At 37.3% G+C, this 21,937-nt stretch overlaps 1 protein-coding gene across 1 annotated transcript in view; it reads right to left on the bottom strand.

Annotated features, from left to right (window-relative positions):
* SLIT2 (slit guidance ligand 2) overlaps positions 1 to 21,937 on the bottom strand; it is a 454,506-nt gene that overhangs the window by 239,862 nt on the left and 192,707 nt on the right. Inside the window, exon 7 of the mRNA XM_014937040.1 lies at positions 13,925 to 13,996. Within this exon, the coding sequence (XP_014792526.1) occupies positions 13,925 to 13,996 (72 nt within the window). The remainder of the gene's footprint in view (positions 1 to 13,924; positions 13,997 to 21,937) is intronic.

Below are 21,937 nucleotides of genomic sequence, written 5' to 3'. Positions count from 1 at the left end.
CCCCCCAAGCAGGATAAGCAAAAAAAAAAAAAAAAAAAGCAGCACTGAATACTGTTACGGGAATCCAGTGTAAGTTCCATTTTCAACAAAGTACATAGTCAAATAGCTTTACATTTCTAAGGAATGAAAGAACGTTCTTACAAATGTATACCACTAATTCATCAAACAACAATGCAAAATTTAATACAGATAGTACTTTTTAAACTATTTTCTTTTGGGCAAGCTCAAAAACTTCTCAAGATGAGCATCTCTAGCTTTATTGCATTTTCCCTTTGACTACTTCTCAAAGACTGGGGTTACTTGTTTCTGGCAGGGGCATTGTGAGGAGGAAGGGGTTGTATTCATCAAAAAAAAAAAAAAAAAAAGCAGCACTGAATACTGTTACGGGAATCCAGTGTAAGTTCCATTTTCAACAAAGTACATAGTCAAATAGCTTTACATTTCTAAGGAATGAAAGAACGTTCTTACAAATGTATACCACTAATTCATCAAACAACAATGCAAAATTTAATACAGATAGTACTTTTTAAACTATTTTCTTTTGGGCAAGCTCAAAAACTTCTCAAGATGAGCATCTCTAGCTTTATTGCATTTTCCCTTTGACTACTTCTCAAAGACTGGGGTTACTTGTTTCTGGCGGGGGCAATGTGGGGAGGAAGGGGTTGTGTTCATGGGTTTTTTTTGTTGTTTTAATATGGTAACATCTTAAACATCAATAATGAAGGCCCAAAGAATTGCCAGTGTTAATGCATTTGCATACTCACACATCACACACTAAGGCATTGCTGTATGCATGAAATACAGAGTTATGAACACTCAAATTCCCATTCCAGGGAACACACACAACTGAGTGGTTATACTAATGGTGCTTTACTTCAGGAAACAAACTTTGAAGTCTTTTACAGTAACATAACCTTATAATGATTTTTTCCCTATACAAATTGCTTTCTATTTTTGTTTATTAACACGTGCAACAATTCTGGTGTACCTTAATCTAAATTTCTTTAGAGTAAGCATGTGAAATAATATATTGATAGCACTTCAACACTTTTCTGCCAGCGCTGAAAGGCTCTCCAGACTCATTCCTACATTATAAATTATGATGATGATCTAACAGCTCTTGTAAGACAAATAGTCTTCCCTGGATGAGAAGACAAATCGTCAATCAGCAGATCCCTCTTACGGTATTTGCTGCTTTCGGGTAAGCGTTAGCTTTTTCATGTTTCAGAAAATGAAGCAACTCACTGACTAGAATCTCTCAAGGTATAAGAGCTACTGCTTGTTAGCAATGCTTGCTCCAGCTGACTCCATTTCACCATCCCAGTCAAACACATCAAATCAAACACAATAGTGCAAGCTGTCATACGGCAGAACAGAATTAGGCCATTCTCCCCACTTGGCACCTCTGTGGATAAAATCACTATGAAGACAGCTTGCAACAGAGTGGTTAGGAGACCGGCGGTGAATTAAATTAGTAGCAGAAAAAGCTTTGATTTTCTGCTACTACAGTGAAAATCCCACATCCACTGTTAACTCCTAAATGTTAAATCTTGTGAATTTATAATTCCAGTGGACTGTCAAGCTCCATTTCTTTAATAAGAATTCACATATCTGGAAGCATTGCTAGTATTTTAAGCAGCGTACTGAATATATGCCAAATGATCATTCTTAGGTCACTCACCTCAAAGACTCACAACTTGCTGCAGAAATCTTTTCTTGACCAATCAACCTCCTAATTCAATTACATTTCTCCCAGTTTTGCTCTTTGTTCCCCCCATATATGTGCACACACAATACTGCCATTCTTCCGCTATTCCGGTCCTACAGAACTAAATTAACAGCACATCCTCATTCTAAAGCCTTCCCCATAACTCGAATGTGGTTCACTTTTATTTCATTTGACCGAAGGGAAGAAAAAACAAACCCCAACACAATAGGTTTTGCAACCTGATTTCAAAAACAGATAAAACATCAGTTTAGCCCAAGTCCTAGTGAAACGTTTTTAATGTTGCAACAAAATGGAAATGGATGTTCACTTCAAATACATTTGAAGTGAACATCCCACAACATTAGCAGCAAAAGCAACCTGCCTTGCCATTGGTTTTCTAAAACTATATAGGGTAGCTAAAAAAATTTCTCTTACATGTCCTGAAGCATCTTCAATACATACACATGAAATTGCATGATCCTATTGTTCCATTCTGTACTGTACATTTATGGCTATTATTATCATTAGATCTGTTACAATAGTTTTTTCCTCAATGATCACAATCTTGATTTTGCTGGAATTATTTTGCATTTCCTACATTCTCCAGTTCATAACCACAGGACAAACAATTCTGGCACACTTTATTTATTATTTAAATCCCTCAGTAACATTTCCTCTAACAAAACTTACTGGTGCAATGCTTACATAGTTTAGATCAGTAATCAACAGGATACAAAACAACAGACCCAATACTAAATACTTCACCCCAGTGCCTTATCTAAAATTTTAACAGTATGTGGCACAATTGGCCATACCCCAGCAGCTTCCAACCTAATTTTGTACATGGGATTTCAAAGTAAAGGTGACTGTACACTGCATGTTGTACGATTCTTTCATCTTAACAAGGCATACTAGCTGAACAGGTTTAATTAATGGTAGTCTTTATTTAGAACCTAAAACAGTTTTACAATTTTCTGTTTATTTCGTAGCCCAAGAAATCTTATAATATAGTGAAAGACTCTTCTTTTGCACAGATAAAGCCACTGTTATCACCCAGAATGGTGAAGATGATCTACTTTGGCAGTTAGATCCTCAAATCTGAACTTGCCTGGCTACACTGGTTGGTGAGCCAAAGACAGAGAAACACTATGGCTATGATTCTTTTTTCTAGATGAAATTTAAATTTAACATCTGCCAAATCTACATACAAAGCCAAAATTTAGTTGAGAGACAACACCTCTGCACTCTGTGTCACATGATAAGTTTTGGCTTCTGCACTTCTGACATGAACACTGCACTGGAGATCAAGAACCAAAGCACTCCTGCATAAATTTGTTAGGCCCTCCCCTTTGTAAGAGTTCTGGTTTTTCATTTTTTAAAAATCTCTGTGACCTAAAAAATGGTTTTGTTTTTTTTTTGAGTGATATTTTCATTGTGTGTTGTAGTGGCATAAAGGAGGGTATACCACTGCTAGAACAAGTTACAGCATAGGAGAGCTACGCAGAAGTATTTGCTCAATTGAACTTACAGCCACATGATTAAAATCAAGGAAGTCAAACAGTCTTGTCTTTTACAAAGAATGCACAATTCATTAAAAAAACAGAATATGACAGAACCAATTAATCACGGGCTAGATTTAACACTAATGTCTAAGTAGTAAGGATCAGACAGGAATTTTCTCTAGTCTCGGGAAAGATCACTGCTCTCCTGCAACATACTGAGTATGTCTTTGAGTGTGTCATTTTTTTAGTTGATGTAAATAACTTTCTTTAGTTCTGCTAAGCTTTTCAGGCTTTTTTTCCTCCCACTTTAAGAAGCACATTTATACTCTCTTCTCTCCATTTAGCCTTTCATATCTTTATATTCTGAGAAGCAACTACTACAAATACATTAGCTGTTATCCTATCTTTGCAACCCTTCCCTGTGGGCCTTATCAAACTTGAGAGGGAACCTTTTCAGTTTCGAGGTCAATCAACTATCTAAATCCCTTCCAGCTATCCACCACTCCTACAAAAGTCCACAGAAGGGGGGGAAAAAAAGGAGTTGATGTTTTTTCTATATCCCCTGCATTAAAGTACTACAGCACTGAACAGCCACCATCCAACCTCCCCTCAGACATGCTGCCTTCTGAAGTCCAAGCAGCCCTTCCTTACAACTGTATGAATTACACATTCACAGCAAAAATAAAAATGTCATTGAACGGTCTGGACAGAAGGGGAAACGAAAAGAAAGAGGCAAGGATTTGGTCTCTTGTACATATTACCCTGCAAATCCTCAAGGAGTACTTAACCAAAAGATTTAGCCCCCCCTTTTTTCTTTCCCCTGAAGATTAGGGGCCGGGGAAAGAAGGCTTCAGAGCACAGTGCTTTAAACACCCTTGAGCCAGGGAGGGCCTGCACCTGGGCTTGGCTGTAAAGATGAAAAGAGTTCAGCAGGTCCCAGCTTTATTCCTCATGAGGTGGGTCTGAAGAGCCATTAGCAGAGCAGGCCCCTCAAGTGTCTGAGGGAGAGAATAACCTCCGCTCGGTATTCAGCAGCATTTTATTCCCAAATAAAACCGCCAGCCCCGGCTCCAGCATCCTTACAAGAGCTACAAGGATGAGGACAACGCTCGGGGTTGTTCATCGCTGCAGCCATTGCTTCAGCTCTCCTTCTTGAGACCAAACACCACACTTTGAATATTGACACTTTTCCTTACCGTAACGAGTATCCCTTTAATTGGTATGTAGTTAATCGATGTGACCGACCCACCAGGACTCAGCCCTACACAGTTCAACATAGTTTCAACCAAAGCCTATTGATCTGTGGGTGGGAAGTTTAGTTCATGTCTTCCTGCACTCACTACTCATCTTAACCACTCACCAGTTTGGCAAACCTAAAATCTCTACCAGGACTGCAAAGGGAAGAGGGAGCAATCAAAGCGCGGTGCGGCGTAAGCCTCTCATCTGTCCTAAGCGTATCCTAAGCACTCCATCTGACAAGTCAATTCAAGAAATGGATATTGCAGAGTTTTTTTTTTTCCTTCAATTAAGAACACTGAAAAATGTACTCAAATGGTGATACACTGCTTTAACTGTAAATGGTCACATATTTCCAACAAAAGCAAACGCAAGTACCTCTGACAAGTCTCAATCTGAATATTAAATTTCAACTTAATAAATATATTCAGAGAAGTTTGAAAAACATTGAGATCCCACTGGCAGATAGAACTCACACTGCAGCTGTAATATTTCATCAAGTGTTGGATGGTTTATGTCATTTGTGATGAAAAAAGGAACATTTACTGTATCAGCAAATTCCTACATTTTCCAGCTCGGCTATTGACATGTGTAAAGGATATGATCATCAGTAAAAACAAAAAGTATACCAGAAACTTTGTGGGTCATCAATAATTGAGTTAAGCTATGCCAAGTTATTTATTATTAATCTATTAACATGCTTTACAGTTAAGGGCTTATCCCCTAAGCAGAAACTGATTAAAAAAACCAACACCAATGCAAAACAAAACCAAACCAGAAAACCACCAAAAAAACCACCCCAAAATCTCTAAACCTAGCTGTAATTTCAGTTTTTAGTACAGCGTGTTTATAAAAATACATCAGTTGAAGAGCAGCTGCTCTTTAACAAAGACCACTTCATATAGCTTTAGCTCTAGGATGCAAAAAACTGTTCAAACATGCTTTGTAGGGCAACATTATTGCAAAAAGCATTTGTAGATCAACGTTACAACAAAAAGCCTTATTAAGGACCAAGAGCAAATTAAAGCTTTTAGATAGCCTTGACTTTCTTTGATACAATGGAACACATGAAAGTAGATCTGTGCTGGCTAAAGTGGATATGCATTTTTGCAATAATGTTGTTTCCCTTGCCAATTTCCTACTCCTTTTGAAGAATTCAGGCAGTCGCTACTGCAACCAGTACACGATAGGTTGCCTGTTTCAAACCCTTTTTTTCCTACAAAGTCTAGCAAAACAACAATCTTTTTTTGTCATTACTGTAAAATATTTTTTGATACATTCTATATATGTATGAGTAATTTTCTAGGGAAAAAACTATGCTTTCTATGACAATGTAAGCTTTGGGAATATTTTCAAAAGGAAAAATACACGTGTTTGAATGCTGTGTGAGTAATTTTAAAAAAGCTTTAAAACAAACTCAATGCATTTAAAATGCTATATAAATCAACATTCAGGATGAAGGGTCAACAGGGGTTAAACTGTCTGTCCTTCTTGACTACATTCATAAATGTCTTTTCTAGCTGTACTTATAGAAGCAACTGCAGCGTAACTTGGATATTAAAACCTCCAAGGAAACCAACAATAAAAGCTGCTAAGAATTTCACAAGGTTTTTGGTGGTTTTTTTTTTTTCCTTAGGTGTTAATTAAATGATCATTTAACACTGAAATGTAAACACAACATTTTCATCTACTGACAGCATAGCCTATTATAAATCCAGGGTAATAAACGTCCTGGTGTTAATACTCTGAACCAAGTTCCCACAACACACTAAGATGCCTTGTCGTGTCTAAGGTTAAGCATCTAGACACAAAACAAAGATTGTGCCTACTCGACTTCCAGTTCAATTTTCCCATCGCCCAGTGACCTAGGTAACACTTTGAGCAATAAAGAATAAATTTAATTTCTGCAGCATTTTGTGAGGATTAGGAACAATTGTTGGCCTGCAATGACTTTTTATCCTTGGATTCTTTCTCTTCCAGAGCATTCCCCCAGTTCTAAAAGAAAATTCTGATGGTTTAAGACACAGAACAAACAGAACTTTAAATTAGGCTTTTTTCAATCAATTGGAACTGTTGGAGGGGAAGCAATCAACCTTTCTTTGGATTTTTCTCAGCTATTCAGTTACTTTAGGCTTTAATCTTCCACTCGCAGAAGAAACCTACCATCATAGGGACAAGCCTCTATACTTTCACATCTTCCCTTGGCCTGATTTATTCTTCTATTCTATTCTTTTTTTAATCAAGATGACACGACTGCACTTAAATGTCCACTCTGTGCAAGCCGAGACTTACAGATGTCCTCTTTATAACATTTCACACCATGTTTCTGCACCACATAATAACGGCATTTCCTCTGACATGCCTTTTTACTTTTCATTACTTCCTTCACTGAGATTCAGTTTCCTACTTAACTCCTGCCTAAAAGGTTTCCTATATCACAATTTACCAAAGCTTTCAAGGTTAACCCTCCAGGAACAACCCAGGGACGGATTCAGACTGGACATGAATATGGTTACAGGTGACCCAAACCCAGTTATTTTCATTTTCATATTAAAAAATAATTATCTGAGTTTTCCCCTTTGACCGCTATCATGTCAACAAAATTATGAACGATAATTATTTATGTTTGGGGCCAAACAGGTCAAGGTAACAAAGCCATAATAGCTATAGAAGATGTCTTCATTACTCTGAATACCACCACATTTTAAAAATTACTTTGGCTTGAGTAATTATTAATATGATTCATGTTTTTACCTTTGACATATTTAAGTATCAACACTTAATAGCGTCAAAGATTTTGAATGCCAGATATTTGTGTTGGTCCGGAAGAATCGCCTTAAGCCACATTTCTGTTTGTTTGGTGTTGAACATGATTTTCAAATTAAGGTTAAAAGTGACTATAAACCGTTTTGGAGTGTTTGTTCTAATGAAAAATCAATAGTTCTAAGTATCTCTACAGATGCCTTTCACTGAAATTAGTCAACTATATCACTTGGTAATGCAGATTATGTAACGATTTAGTGATCTGCCCAGTAGCAGAATGAGTTTACAGCCCCAGAAATCCATCCAATTTGCCATTTTATCCCAATAGCAAAGGAAATACCGCTTGTAAAAAAACACATGAAATTATAGGGTTTTATAATTAAGGAAATAAAGGAATTTTAACTGCAATTTAAAGACAACTTCCAATTATCTCAAAATTAACAATACAAACATCCATCCCAAGAGCACCATTTCACAAGAAAAACGTTTGGTTTGAATTTTAAAAATCCAATACTATTACATGAAGTAATAACATTGAGTCTGATTTCTGTATATTTGGTACACCTTTTTTTTTTTTCCTGCACAGCATCATTGCAGGTGCTGTGAAAATACAAAAGAAAGCATAGCTCAGGAAAAGCCTATAGATTAAGAGATTCTAAATCAAAGGGCAGGAAGAGTAATGTAGTGAAGTTTGAAGTCCAGTAATTACACACAGTGATAATACATTTTACTTTTTTTTTTTTCCTGGACTACATTTCAAAAGTTCATGCTGGTTCCACCAACACTTTCACTCAGCTCCATCTAAGGCTGAATGTTTGCTGTTGCTAGGATATAACTGCTGCAAGTTGTACACCAAATGCTTATATATAATTCTTGCCTCTGTGCTCAAAAATAAATCACCTGATGAATTAAACAAGTTTTTGCAGCACTTCCAAAAAACTCTGAAAAGTCATCTTGTCATCTCTAACCCTACATAAGCAGGGTTCATGTCCGAAGCACAACTGCAGTGGTATTTTTTTTTTTGCTCACTATGTTGTAAAGGATGACCAAGTTTTCAGTTTTGAGACATTTAGCAGAGAATGAGAACTGAAGGCAGAAGGAAATGATGGTAGGACAAATGAAAAGATGCATAAAGTATTCAAGCTCCTAAATCACTTTTCTTTCAAGATTAAAAAATGAGGAGGTGACAACGGAGGAGCAAAGTCTTTAAACCTTTTAAACCTTTGTGAGATGTTATATCTCCTAGATCTTCCATACAAGAAGTGAATGCCAGAGATGAGGTATCACAAACCGAGCACGGAGGCAACATGTTTTCACTTTAGTTTCTTCTTACAAGTAACGAACCTCAACAAACATTTTTAATACTTATTTTTAGATAGTCCTATCTTTACCTATAAAGTCCCATCTTTATTTATTACAGCAAAAATAAACTCACAGGACTAACTGACAGTGGACTTGCAGCATATCGGACCAAATTCACTCTGAAAACACCCTCAACTGAGGCATTATGACCCTGTATTAGTAACAATGCACTGACACAGCAAAGTTATAGTAATGGTGCTTCCACACTGCAAGAAAGAGTAGTAATTGCTGTTATGCATTAAATTAGGGAATTGTTTTTAGTTACTGATTTACAATACCACAAAGCCAAAACTGTGTATATACACTATATCCAGTAGCTCTTAGTTAATAATTTTGAAAGGTACTTATTATCTAAGAACTACAGTCACTGTTCAAAAGTGAGGTTACTAAAATAACGCTGGTAATCAAAAATAAGTGGTATTAAAATTGGTATATTCTTAGCAACTTTTCTATTCATGACCATATTATTTGTTTAGATAAAACAATTTAAACGTTGTACTTGAACTAAACCACTGTGGCAGAAAACCACAAGTAGTCATAACGCTGCCAGGATGTACACAATGTGTGGAAGACTTATTTGTTTCTATTTAACTCTAAAAGGACAAGACTTACATCGTTTAAAAAAAAATATCAAGCTTCTTTGTACGCAAGCTCCCAGAATGTCCCATAACAAACTATAAAAACTTAAACAAATAACTAAAAAGACACCAACACACTTTCTTGGGAAGGATCAAGCAACGAGGTGGCTTCACAATTCATACTCAAATAAATCTTTAATTGCTGCTAAACCCAGCACACTCCCACAACAAGGTGGAGCAATGCAGTAATGTTATCGCAGCACATACAGCCGGGGAAACCCACCCGTTACTCTCATCCAACAGTGGATCTACGTGCAGAAGGAGAGAGAATCACTGTCTTTTGAAAGCAGGAAACTCCTTCTTGCCCCTCGTGTGATTTTTAACATACATAGCCACCTGTTTGCAGTTGGAGTAGGATTTCAGAGGCTCTGGGGGTAATGAGCGCTTTTTTAATAAGCGATTTCTCCAGAGCTGTTAAAATGGATTCAGACTGAAGATAAATATCTTCTCTGCAAAATTATGGCTATAGTCTCACTTGCCATGATGACTGCTAAAAGGAATACGACAAACCCATAAATTAAGCTTCAAATGCAGCTACCTTAACAACGAGACCAGCACTTTAAAAAAAAAAATAATATTTTAAGAGTCGCCGGTTTAGCACCTTATAGAATCATACTACCTTTTTATCTTTTTTTTCTTTCCTAGCTAATGGTTGGGTAGGTTTTTTTTCCTCTTGGCAAAGGTAAAAGAAAAAAACAAAACACAACACTCTGCAAATGATGCAAATCACAGGTTCTCCTGCAGCAGCTTGAAAACCAGAGATCGAGAGGCACTCGGAGAACTTTCCTCCTCTTTGCGTCAGCCGCCCGGAGCGGGCAGCGGCGCTCGGGGTAGCGGGCTGGATGAGTAATGATGTCGGTCCGACCGGACAACGGTAACCCTGGCAACTGTAACCTGCAATTCCTGCCTAACCATTGTGGGATTTATTGTGGCAGGGGCCAAAGAGGCCAAGAGTAAAATGAAGCAGAGAACTATGGTGTCTGACACATCTAGTACCACACACTTTAATCATAGCTGGCAGAAATTAATTCAGGAGGAATTTTTGCAAGGGCCCCCCATGCAGCGTGTTTTGTTGTTGTTGCTGCTGCTCCTGTTCTGGCCTAAGATATTTTTTTTTAAAAAGGGGGTTTTGATGTTTAGTTGTTGTTTTTTTCCTTTAATTATTAGCTGTTTGGAATTTTTGTAAAGGGACTAACAGACATCTCAAAACTGAGTGTTTATTAATCAGACTATCTCGGGATTTTTTCCTTCAGAGTTGAAACATCTTAATCACAATGTTTATCTTTTCAAGTCTACATATTAGAAAGAAAAATGTATTTAATATCGGACCACATCCACCAGAAAGATTGTTTTTCCAAAGCAAATATTGGTCAGTAAGGAAACTTAACCTCATTCCAAGCGCAAGAAAAGTAAATCAAAAGGGACAAGCTTTGTGCATGGAATTCAATAACCTTTACATGCCACTGATTAATAAAGGTATCCTTTAAAACCGAATTCTCAAACAGCTTTGGGTCCAGCTACTTGGTATCCTGCAGCAAGCGGGCAATCAATGAACTGTGATCTAACCAGCCAAAGTAAGCAGTCAAAATCTATTTGCCTCAGATAAGCACTCGCTGGGCTGGAGGGGTTCTTCCTATGAAGGTACCATCGTTGATGCGAGACAAGCGAGTGTGAGTGGGCAGACAGGTCACTGACAACAACACATCCCCCTTCCTACGGGGAAGATACTTGTTGAACGAGGATTTACGTTACCCCAGGGGATTTACAACAGCACCTTTATTTTAACAGGATTGGATCAAAACAGAGGTTCATGTACATTTTGCTTTGAAAGATAACTTGCAAGGTAAGATTAATATACCCTACAGCACTGCTTAGACTATTTTTAGCATTAACTACTTCCTATTGAAATATTTATGTCAAAACACCTTTGCAGATAGCTCTTAATGGGAAAATCAGTTTCTGCTTTGACTAAAATTATTCATTTTAACTAGTTCCAGGAGATTTCTTGGAAGGCTGCTAGATCGGAAGGAAAGTAACCCGAAAAAGAATTCGTTTAATTACCTTTGAAAAATCAAGCGTCTTTAGACACAGAAAATAACGCACTGTCTCTTTTAAACTCTCAACCTATCCCTTTCCTTTACTTACACTTCCCATCTGTCAACAAGTGCTTGTAATTTTATTACACTGTCCTGTAGTTTATGCAGAGTTGGTATTATTTTACAGAGTTCTGTTAATGGACTGGATAAATGGTAATGCTATTTAAACTAGTCTCCTGCTCCAGCAAACACAGCTGCAACTGTACTACTATTTCTAGGCAAACATCTTGACCTGAACACGCAGTGCTCTCTCAACCCGTCCAAAGAGAAATTGGAGCAGACAGCAAAGGGAAAGCATAGCCGGCCGCTGGCTGCAACCAACTGTGTCTAATCATAATTCATATACAGTGTACCCTCTTTCTTTTATATTGCATTTAGGCTACACAACAAGCATATGTGCTTCTTCACCTGGCATCTCATTTACAGCCAAGGGTCAAATGGTAATTATTATTCACAGAAGCTCAAGACTATGTTGAAAACTCGCAGCGCACACACTGCTTGATTAGCTGTTAAATGCCAAAAATAAATGCTAAAACCAAAGCGTATTATATATGTTATTGATCACGTTTAGAGAAATTTTATTCTCCTTAGAAATATATTTGCTTGGATGTAAATACTTATAAGCATATACAATTATATATATCTTTTTAAAAAAATCATTTTTATACTCTTCATAGTGATCAAGCTACATAAAATCTGAAAACCGACCAAGACTCTTTAACTAGCATCAATCCTTTTGTTGGCCTGACATTCTTCTTAATTCCAAATTTAGTGTTAAGCAACTGTAGATTTTCAGTAATGCTCATATTTTCTTTTAATCATGAATACATTATAACCAGACATTCACTTTCATGGTCTGATCAACAATAACCCTTAGGCAGAGGAAATTTAATACTGTGATCTCTTACTTTCCACCATATATGCTATGAGCATTTGTGTGCTTTATGTCAAAGGACATTATAGATTTAGGACAAGGATCTATCAAATATACAATTCCAAATTAAATATATTCAAGTATGATTTTGCCTGAAGCGTGCATCCATTTTTTGCCTGCGAATTACAGCTCATTCCTATTTTACATTAATTTAGATAACAACCATTACACTATAGGAGGAATAATAAAATGATCATAAATCCCCTTCATTTTCCTTCCTGATGGAAGCAATATCTTTATCATGGCTGATGGAAATTATAAAAGAGAGTCAACTGTTAATATAAAAAAAACCACATATGAATATATTATAATATTATTATACCAGAGTAAAATATTTTTTCAGAACAAAGCCTTCAGGAGCTTTCTGGACTAGTAGTCTAGTAATTTAGCAACTCATTGCACCTACAGGGAAGTTCTGGAAACAAAGCATACTTCCAAAGCAAAGGAAAGAAACAAGAATATACAGACCTAAATGTTTACACTAATAATAGAGTAATTTTCAGTTTACCATTTCATATTACTATGAGAAGAGAAAAAAGAACTATTATTTCACAATATGAAAACAGAAAGCACAATATGAAAACAGAATTCAAAGTATAATGAAGCTTTTATTCCTGAAAAGAAAAGCTTCATTATACCATTTGTTCTCAAGAATATTTCCATGTACTAAAGTAGAAACAAACTAGAGGAACCCCACCTTCCTCCACCTTCACTTTTTCTTTTTTCCAAGCACACAAGGGGAAAAAACTCAATAAAAATCAGCAATTTCAACAGCAGAAGTCTCACCTGAAGTCTAAAGAACTGTGTCAAATACATATCTAATTAAAACAGGGCTAAATTTGTACCACCTTTTCAAAGCCTACTTATGCGTGTCACGTTATATCCCTTCCATACCACATACTGTAACTTAGAGGTACCTTAATATTTATTTTGTTACAATATCTGATCATGTAGATAAATACAGAAATCAATATCTAAACTTCACTCCACATTTTTACTACAACAGAAATAAGGGGATTCTTAAAAGGGCCAATGGGTCAAACCATTAATTTAAAAATATTGCCAAGAGTAAAACATTATCAAACCAAAGAATACAATCAAAACAAAAACTCATTACCCATTTTGATATAGTTTTTATTTAAGGTAAACATTTCATAGCTTTTCCTGCCCAGAGTTTAACTAACTTTGTTTTCTTTGCGAAGACACAGGAGAGACTTCTCCACAGACCTACCATTTGAGCAGTGCTATAATTTTTCTGGTTGAGTGTGCACAGCCACAAGAACAGAACATCACAAAACCAAAGTGCTTATACAGTGCTATAGCCCTGGGTCAGAATCTCCACTGGCATTTTTTATTTCTTTTAACACAAATCAAGAAAAAAAAAAAAACAAAACAAAACAGAAGAAAAGGAAAGCCAAAGTATTCTTTCAGCAAAACTTCAATACAGAAGTGAGAATAGATGAAATAATATTTTGTCTCATACAACTATGAGTATCTAACCTGAACTTAAAAAATAAAAGTCTTGCAAAGCAGTCAAAGTACTCAGCTTAAAAAAACCACCAATGTTCCCAGATGCATTTTAACCCTGTTTGAGGTAAAAGACAAAAAAAAACCTAATGCAAGACACAACAACAGACCAATTCCACATTTTCCAGAGTAATAGTTATTAGGTCATGCCTACTTACAGCCTGTATAACTTCGGCGTCCCCAGAAAGAGCAGTTCAGAAAGCAACTGGAGGTTATTTCTGTTTAGGCGCCTTTAGAAAGAAAAAGAAAAAGTTGTGTTAAATTACAAATGCTACAACAGTGCAATGCAATCACATTGAGCAGGCATCCCAGTGCTGTAACAAGCTGATTTTAAAGACCAGAAAGGCTCTGTAATGCCGGTCCATTAGCGGAGACATGGTCCAGCAGTAAATTTACCATGGACTAATTACATTTTCTGGTTTCCCCACCAGACCATATTACCTATTTTATGAAAGATTTTGAATTTCTGTAGTGTGAATCAATCACTAAGTCAGGGGTCTATCCAGAAAACTAAAAATACAAAATCAGCAGTGTAACTTCAATTCCCCACCAATTCTGTGTTCCTCTCGGTATAATGAAGTAGACATTTTGTGACCATGAAAATGTTCCAGGGAACATGTATCAAATGCATACACTTAGATAATTAGTGAGAACATATCCAAAGATCCATATATCCTATTTAAATTGAAAAAAAAAAGTGAAGAAAACTATTTCAGAAACCCTGATCAAACAAAAAGTCGGGAAAAATCAAATTTGGCATTTATATTTGGCATTACGGGGGCGGGGGGCTGTGTATAACTTTCTTTCCATAGCTGTAAAGATACACCAAAAGGAAGTTAAATTTAAAAAATAAAATGCAATCGGTTGCACCTAAGACAGTAGAAAAAAGGAAAAAAAAAGGAAAAACTGCAACTGGAATCTGGGAGGTACCCATTTGTCTATGAAGTTTCTCACTGAACATGCTGACCAAGGTCAAATCTACTTCTTTTGAGGTGACAAGTTCAAATCCTACAGTAGTATAGCCAGAGGCAACAGAACAACTTCTAGCCAAGACAAATATATTCCCTCTTCACGATCTTTTTTTAAACACACAATGCAGATAATTCTTTCTAATGTGTATAAGTGACAGCCCTGGAGCACAGAATCGTCTCAGTCAAGAATTCAAGCTCCAAACAGGTTTTTGGTTGTTTCCAAGCAATGCGCCACACATGCCACCTCCTACTGAAGCAAAGCAACGTACTGAAAAAGATGTTTTGTCCCATCAGGCTCATCACAAGTCCCAGTTTGCAAAGGATGGTGCTCCTCAAAGCAGTAATACAAGGTATTCTGGACACCAGACTGCATGATATTAGCTGATATTTATGTTATCCTTACAGCGGTTACGTTACATACATTATAGACTGATACCAAGACATTCCACAAAGTGAAAAAAAGATATTGGATAACAGTTTTGCAAAATTAAATTTTAAAGTGTCATTAATGAAGCTTTAAGCTTCAGAATTTCCTGTTGTTAGTCTCAGGGCTGGATTCAAACAATTATATCCATTTAGCCTCTCAGGGCTCATTTTTCATAAACGTTGTTCTGTCCAAAGGTCTTTCAAATTTAAAGGTTTTCCATAAATTCTCATATAGATACAGATACTTACACACTCAAGATCCAGTTTTACACAGCTCCATGTTTTAGTTCTCTTAGTTATTGCTCCTTTAAAGTTCAATGTGACTACTGATGAGAGCAAAATAATCTGAGAAATATTCTTACGTACCCCAGGTTTGCTCCCATATTTCAAACCACATGCAAGCAGTTAGCTTTGAGATCTAGATATCCATAATTCTCCAGTTTCAATGTCACATTCCTTTTTGTTACTCAAGCACCAGATAATTCTAATTTCTTTAAGCAAAAGAAATTTAAATCACACAGAACATTAAAAGTGAATGAAGAGTGAATGAAAGAGAACTGAAAAGGAAGCACTATAGTGCTAGGATAAGTGAGATGAATGAAGTCAAAATTTAATAAGAAATAAGAAAAGCAAGGCTTAATTCAGGAACCAAAAAAAACCAACCACCAAACTAAACACCAAAAATCTGCATTGTGATCTTGCAAGTCATATTTCCAAATCAGTAGAAGGAAAGTTTTTAATATAAAAGAAAGATAGAGCTAAAAAGAAGTTAATGACTAGCAGAAGACTTCCAACTTGAACATTCCTTAAAAAGAAAACCTTACCTACATAAAAAAGAAAGTGAGATATTTCAGTGTTTGTGGATCGCCTGTGTTTTCAAATATTTTTTTAATATTTATAAAATTTATTTATAAATATTTATATTTATTTATATAATGTATTTATAAATAGATACTGTCTTACCTTTAGTAAATTTACTTATAAAAGCATATACTAAGGCCAAAAAAATGAAGTAGTAGGAAGAAAATGGTTTCAAATTAATAGTAACGTTTGTGATCAGAAAAGAATAACGTGAAAATGGAAGTGTCTTAGACACTGAACCTGAACAAATGGTTAAATAAAACGAGAAGTAAAAATTCATTCATCACTTCTCTTTGCTAAATAGATAGTTCAGACTTAAACCTCTAAATCCATCATTACATATCAAAAAGTACATGAGAAAACATGCAGGGTAAAGACTTAGGAAGTTGGTGTCTAATCAGAAGCTATTTGGGATAAAAATTTCTGTTGGTATTTTTAAGGAATCTGTTAGGTTCAGACACTAGACAATAATGGCGAGCTCTTCCTGAAGGGACAATGAAACCACTCAGTATCTGTATTTTAGTTCCATATATTACAAAAAAGGCACTATAGTACAATGACATAATATTAGCTGATGATAAAATTCTTCAAGCAGGCTACCTTTCACTAAATGCAGCAACAGTCTTACGAGGACATGCTTAGCATCACTTTAGAAGGATATTTCACAAGAGAAACACTTGTGCTAATACACAACTTTCTATACAAGCAATTAATAATTTAGGTCAGGAGTTTACCTGTTGTTCACATGGCCCACAAAATTGAGTATACTGTTAACCACTGATGCACGTGCTTCTGTACAGACTTTAAAAATCTAAGTTCATTAATTAACCTAACAATAAATAGCACTGTCCTCGTGATTCAACAGTTTCTCCCAAGTGAGTCTGGCACTTAGTGTTTCAACCTACGTTTTTACTTTGCCTTTCACAAAATCAAAACATTTGTTCTTTGACTAAGTGAGCTACGGGAATACACAAGTGAAATAAATTACTAATCTACTTTGAATAATTTCAGCCCATTCATTGGAGTTTCCTTCAGAACTAAGCTTTCTCTACCAAAAGTCTGACCATTCTTTATCGCCTGCGCCTAAGATCAAACACTACTAATTTTCATGAAAGCAATAGTGGGAAATATGTCCTTTATCATACATCAAAAAGAGGCTTTGGCTACTCTTTACATCTAGCTAGTTATAACAGATGCTTTCATAGGGGTCAACTCACTGTATTTAAGCTTTCTACAAGGAGATTTTATGAACTGGACTTCATTGAAATGAATTTTTCAAGACTATAATAAATAGTTCTCTTTAGAAACAATGCTATGAATTCACACGTAAGTGAATGTGGAAAAGGATGCAGGGCAAATCTGGACTGCAGAGAGTAGTATCACAGCACACAACAGCTTCCAGTTCAACAGTCACTATGAAGAGATTTCAATCTTTGAGACAGAGCCACAAAATGACTCCAAAAAACACATTCCTTTTTTAAAATGGTTCACTAATATACACAGTTCTCCAATATTTCCACTTTTTCAGGTGACCTCATGTTTCATTTTGCCTGAAATAGCAATACCTATCCAGAACACACAGACATAATGGAACAAGAGCGAGACAGGCATGATCCCCTTTCTCCCCAGAGTTGAAACCTGAGGTTTCAGATGCACAGATGGATCACAGAACCCATGACTATGGATTGCAAAGAACTACAGCTACTGCAGGGTACAACTCCACCACATTTCCTTTCAGTGTGTGTTGGCAGAGACCTCACCTCAGCCAGAGTTTCCCCTGGGACCAACATGAGAAGAGAAATTTCAGTTGCATCAACTGAACTGCTCTTCCAGAACTGGCATGAAGTTCAAGGTGAAGCGCTGAAGAAACAGCGATGAGATATTCCATACTGCTACCATTCAGTTTCCCAAATGGGCTAGAAAAATTTGCTTTTCTCAAGCAATAGCAGAGAGTTCAGCAGAGATGAAGTGTTAGCGGTATAAGCAACAGAAAATGTTATGGGAGAATCTCTTCTAACACTGTAATACCTTGGACTGTAAAGCCCGTTGGCAGTGGCCAGAAATAAATGGATGAGGATCCAACACCACAGAATTCTTTCGACTTAATAAAACTGAGGCATAGTTGCAATTAAAACCTATAACTTCTTCTTCTGTTACTGAATGCATCTTTAGGAAGAGATCAGATGAATCGACAGACTGGCACAGGTAAATTTTTGAGCTTTTCATAATGAAATCAAGTGAAGTCCACATACTACCAGAAGTACACAAAGTATTTTAAATACGTCAGCTTAAAGCTCCCAGAGCTCAGTCTCCTTACTGGTTTTAGAGAACAGGCTAGCTTTGCAGAAATGGGTGCATATCTAGGTTTTACTTGTCTTCTGCATGCAGCCAGAGGGTATGCAGACGACCACAGAGTTAGAGTAAACTGTGAGGAGAGCACGTTACGCTCCCAGTGACACACATCCTAACCCACCGAAGTCCAACCATGCCACCAGTCCATCCTGATGTCTCTCTCAAGTGTACATGACGCAATAACTGTGATCCGGTATCAATCATGCATGGGGAGGATGGGAGAAAAAAAAAAACCCAACTCATAATTACACTGTCTGCAATGTAATCATCTGCAATTGCTATAATTCACGAGCAGGTCTGTATTTGTTTCCCAGACTTGTTACAACCTTCACCATAACTTGCTTCTGATCCCATTGTAGTCAACTGCACACAAGGCTGCACAGCCTCTCTCGGCAGCAAAGCTGTTCCAGTGCTTTGCTCTCTCCTTATGATGAAGAAGTTTTGCCCTTATACCCAGTCATAACCTCTCGTATTAATTTATGCTTGTTGTCTCACCACAGTGATGAGCCTGGCCTGAGCTTTTTGATAACCACCTCACAGGTACTGGAAGGCAGGCTGCTATTCTGTCCCCCTCAAGTTGTCCTCCGGTGGATTTTAGTTCAAGTAGATGCAATTCTAGCCATAAGCCCCCTAAAATAACAGAAGCCCTCAAGGATAACTTGAAAACTGATTGAAGTTAAGAGCCGTTCCAAAGAAATTATAAGTCAGCTGTATTCTTTAATTAGAAACAGACCATCCCATTGGGTGCATGGAGACTGAGAGCCTTCCAAAACTCTAACTACAGATGCATTTTATTCTACCACCATTGCTTCAGGAAGAAGGATAGAAGGCTTCCAACTCACACAAAGTTAATGATAGCAGAAGTCATTATTTTTCATTCCTCCTTCGAATTCAGCAGAGAGAATACACTATCTGCACACAGTAACACACAGCACTGTATACCTTAGAAATGGTAGTCTTCAAAGAAGCACATACACACATCAGCAGAAGACATTATTTTCACACCCATTTAAAAATACTATGGAACATCTTTTCACTGAAGCTCATTTGCAAAATATTCATAAACTTTAAAAGCGCACAAACATTATTTTCATTAAATTTGAATTTTAAATTAAAGGACATGTTAGTAAACAAACAGCTGAGCCTTCATGCAACAGCACTTTCTACTCACAATGACAAAGCCCACCAGGCTCCTCAAGTGGTTCCAAGAGGTTACAGGGATATGCATTTGCTGGAAAGGTCTAAGATCAGTTCAGGCTTTAAAAGTCCAGGAAATACAAAATCAACCTACAAAATTATCCAAGTACCTTAAAACAGAAAGCTAGTACACAGCACCCAAATCATCACCATGGACTGGTTTAACCATCAAGTCTTAAAAACCTGACCCCAGATACATAGGAACAGAATAATAGACATCAGAATAAGTGATGCCTATTTCCTCACCAGAGAACTTCATATGGAGCTTGACTTAGGCTCATGCCTGCAAGGAAGGCAAGCCTTATTAGTTTTCTACAAAATACATGATGCTATATCCGCCAGAGGCAGAGAAATCTGTGCATCTGTGTCCAAAGCCGCTGAACTTCAACACATCTGGCAACTGCTGTCTGTGAATGTGACTTGCATGAACACGTCATCAAGTGAGAAGAAGAACTAAGCAGAAGATTGTGCCAGTTTTTCCATTAAGAATTCTCTGCAAAGATCTTCTCATCTCTAGTCAAACTCCTCATAATCTCATTAAACCTAGCAATATCAAGTTTACTGACCACATGAATAAAAATTGGAATCTGAGAAGTTCAAGGCTGTTCTTACAGCATTTGGATGCCTAAGTCAACGTTTTCCCCAGGTCAAGAACCATTTAATCAGGGCTCCATTTTCCAGGCTAAATAGTAACTAGTTAAGAAAGATACCCAAGTTAGTTCCAATTTAACATCAAATACCAATTAGATATTTGTTTTAGTAACAAAAAACAAAAATCTGAAAGAAAGGAGGAAAGACTGCTGCAAACTTAGTTTCTTACTTGTGTAGGAAGTGGTGAAAGTTACTTTGCAAACTACAATACCACATTGTACTACTTAAACCCCAACATATTTTTTGTCCTTCATTTTCTTCTCACACGGGGTTGATGTCAAGTCCAAAATTACCACATTCCCCCACTACCCCAATCAATTCTCCATACATTATGCAGAACACTGCTTCACACAGAGAATTAGGAGCTGATATACTCAGTTTTCTTTTTTTAAAAGGTTTTCCAATATGATCAGAGCTAGGACAAGCTCTTTGTTTAGTTGGGTTTTGGCTTTTTCCTTTTTTTTTTTTTTTTGGCGATGAAGAAAATAGAGAAACCAAGGCTGTTGTTTTCTGGAAGTTTATGTATTCCTTATTGCTTGAAGAGAAACAATGCCTCTATAAATAGCTGATCATTACTCTTATTAATTCTGCCTATGGCATTTAAAAAACTGAAAACCAAAGCAAAAGCCAGGAAACTACAGGCTGGGCAGCCTCATCTCAATACCTGGGAAGGTGATAGAGCAAAACAGAAGCTATTTCTAGACACAGTAAGGACAAGATGATGACTGGGAGTAGTCAGCATGGATTTATAACTGGGAAAGTCATGCCTAAGCCGCCTGATAGCCTCCTACAACGAATGAGGAACTTGGCAGATGAGGGGGTGGCAATGGAAGTTGTTTGCAGATGACACAAAACTGGAAGGAATGACTGATGCACTAAGTACCAGCGGAACTGGGACAGGCAGGAGAATTGGTCAAAAAGGACCTCATAAAGCTCAACAAAAGGGAAAAGTAAAGTCCTGCACCTGGGGAGGAATAACGTCATGCACCAGCACACACTGGAGAACCAGTTGGAAATTGGCTTCACAGAGAAAGGCCTGGAGTCCTGCTGAACAAGAAATTAAACTGGAGCCAGCAACATGTCCTTGCAGAAAAGGCCACCAAGATCTTGGGCTGTATTAGAAGGAGTGTTGCCAGAAGGTCAAGGCGGGTGATCCCCTCTACTCAGCACTGATTAGACATCTGGAGAGCCGCCCTCAGTGCTGGACTCCCCACTACAAGAGAGACATGGACATACTGAAGCAAGTCCAGAGAAGGGCCATGAAGATGATGAAGCAGCCGGATCGAAGCACCTGTCACAGCAGGAGAAGCCGCCCTCAGTGCTGGACTCCCCACTACAAGAGAGACATGGACATACTGAAGCAAGTCCAGAGGAGGGCCATGAAGATGATGAAGCAGCCAGATTGAAGCACCTGTCACAGCAGGAGTGAAACTGGAAGGAATGACTGATGCACTAAGTACCAGCGGAACTGGGACAGGCAGGAGAATTGGTCAAAAAGGACCTCATGAAGCTCAACAAAAGGGAAAAGTAAAGTCCTGCACCTGGGGAGGAATAACGTCATGCACCAGCACACACTGGAGAACCAGTTGGAAATTGGCTTCACAGAGAAAGGCCTGGAGTCCTGCTGAACAAGAAATTAAACTGGAGCCAGCAACATGCCCTTGCAGAAAAGGCCACCAACATCCTGGGCTGTATCAGAAAGAGTGTTGCCAG

The sequence above is a fragment of the Calidris pugnax genome, unplaced genomic scaffold (assembly GCF_001431845.1).
Source record: "Calidris pugnax isolate Ruff unplaced genomic scaffold, ASM143184v1 scaffold49, whole genome shotgun sequence".
NCBI classification, from domain to species: domain Eukaryota; kingdom Metazoa; phylum Chordata; class Aves; order Charadriiformes; family Scolopacidae; genus Calidris; species Calidris pugnax.
This window is presented reverse-complemented; position numbering and strand designations above follow the sequence as displayed.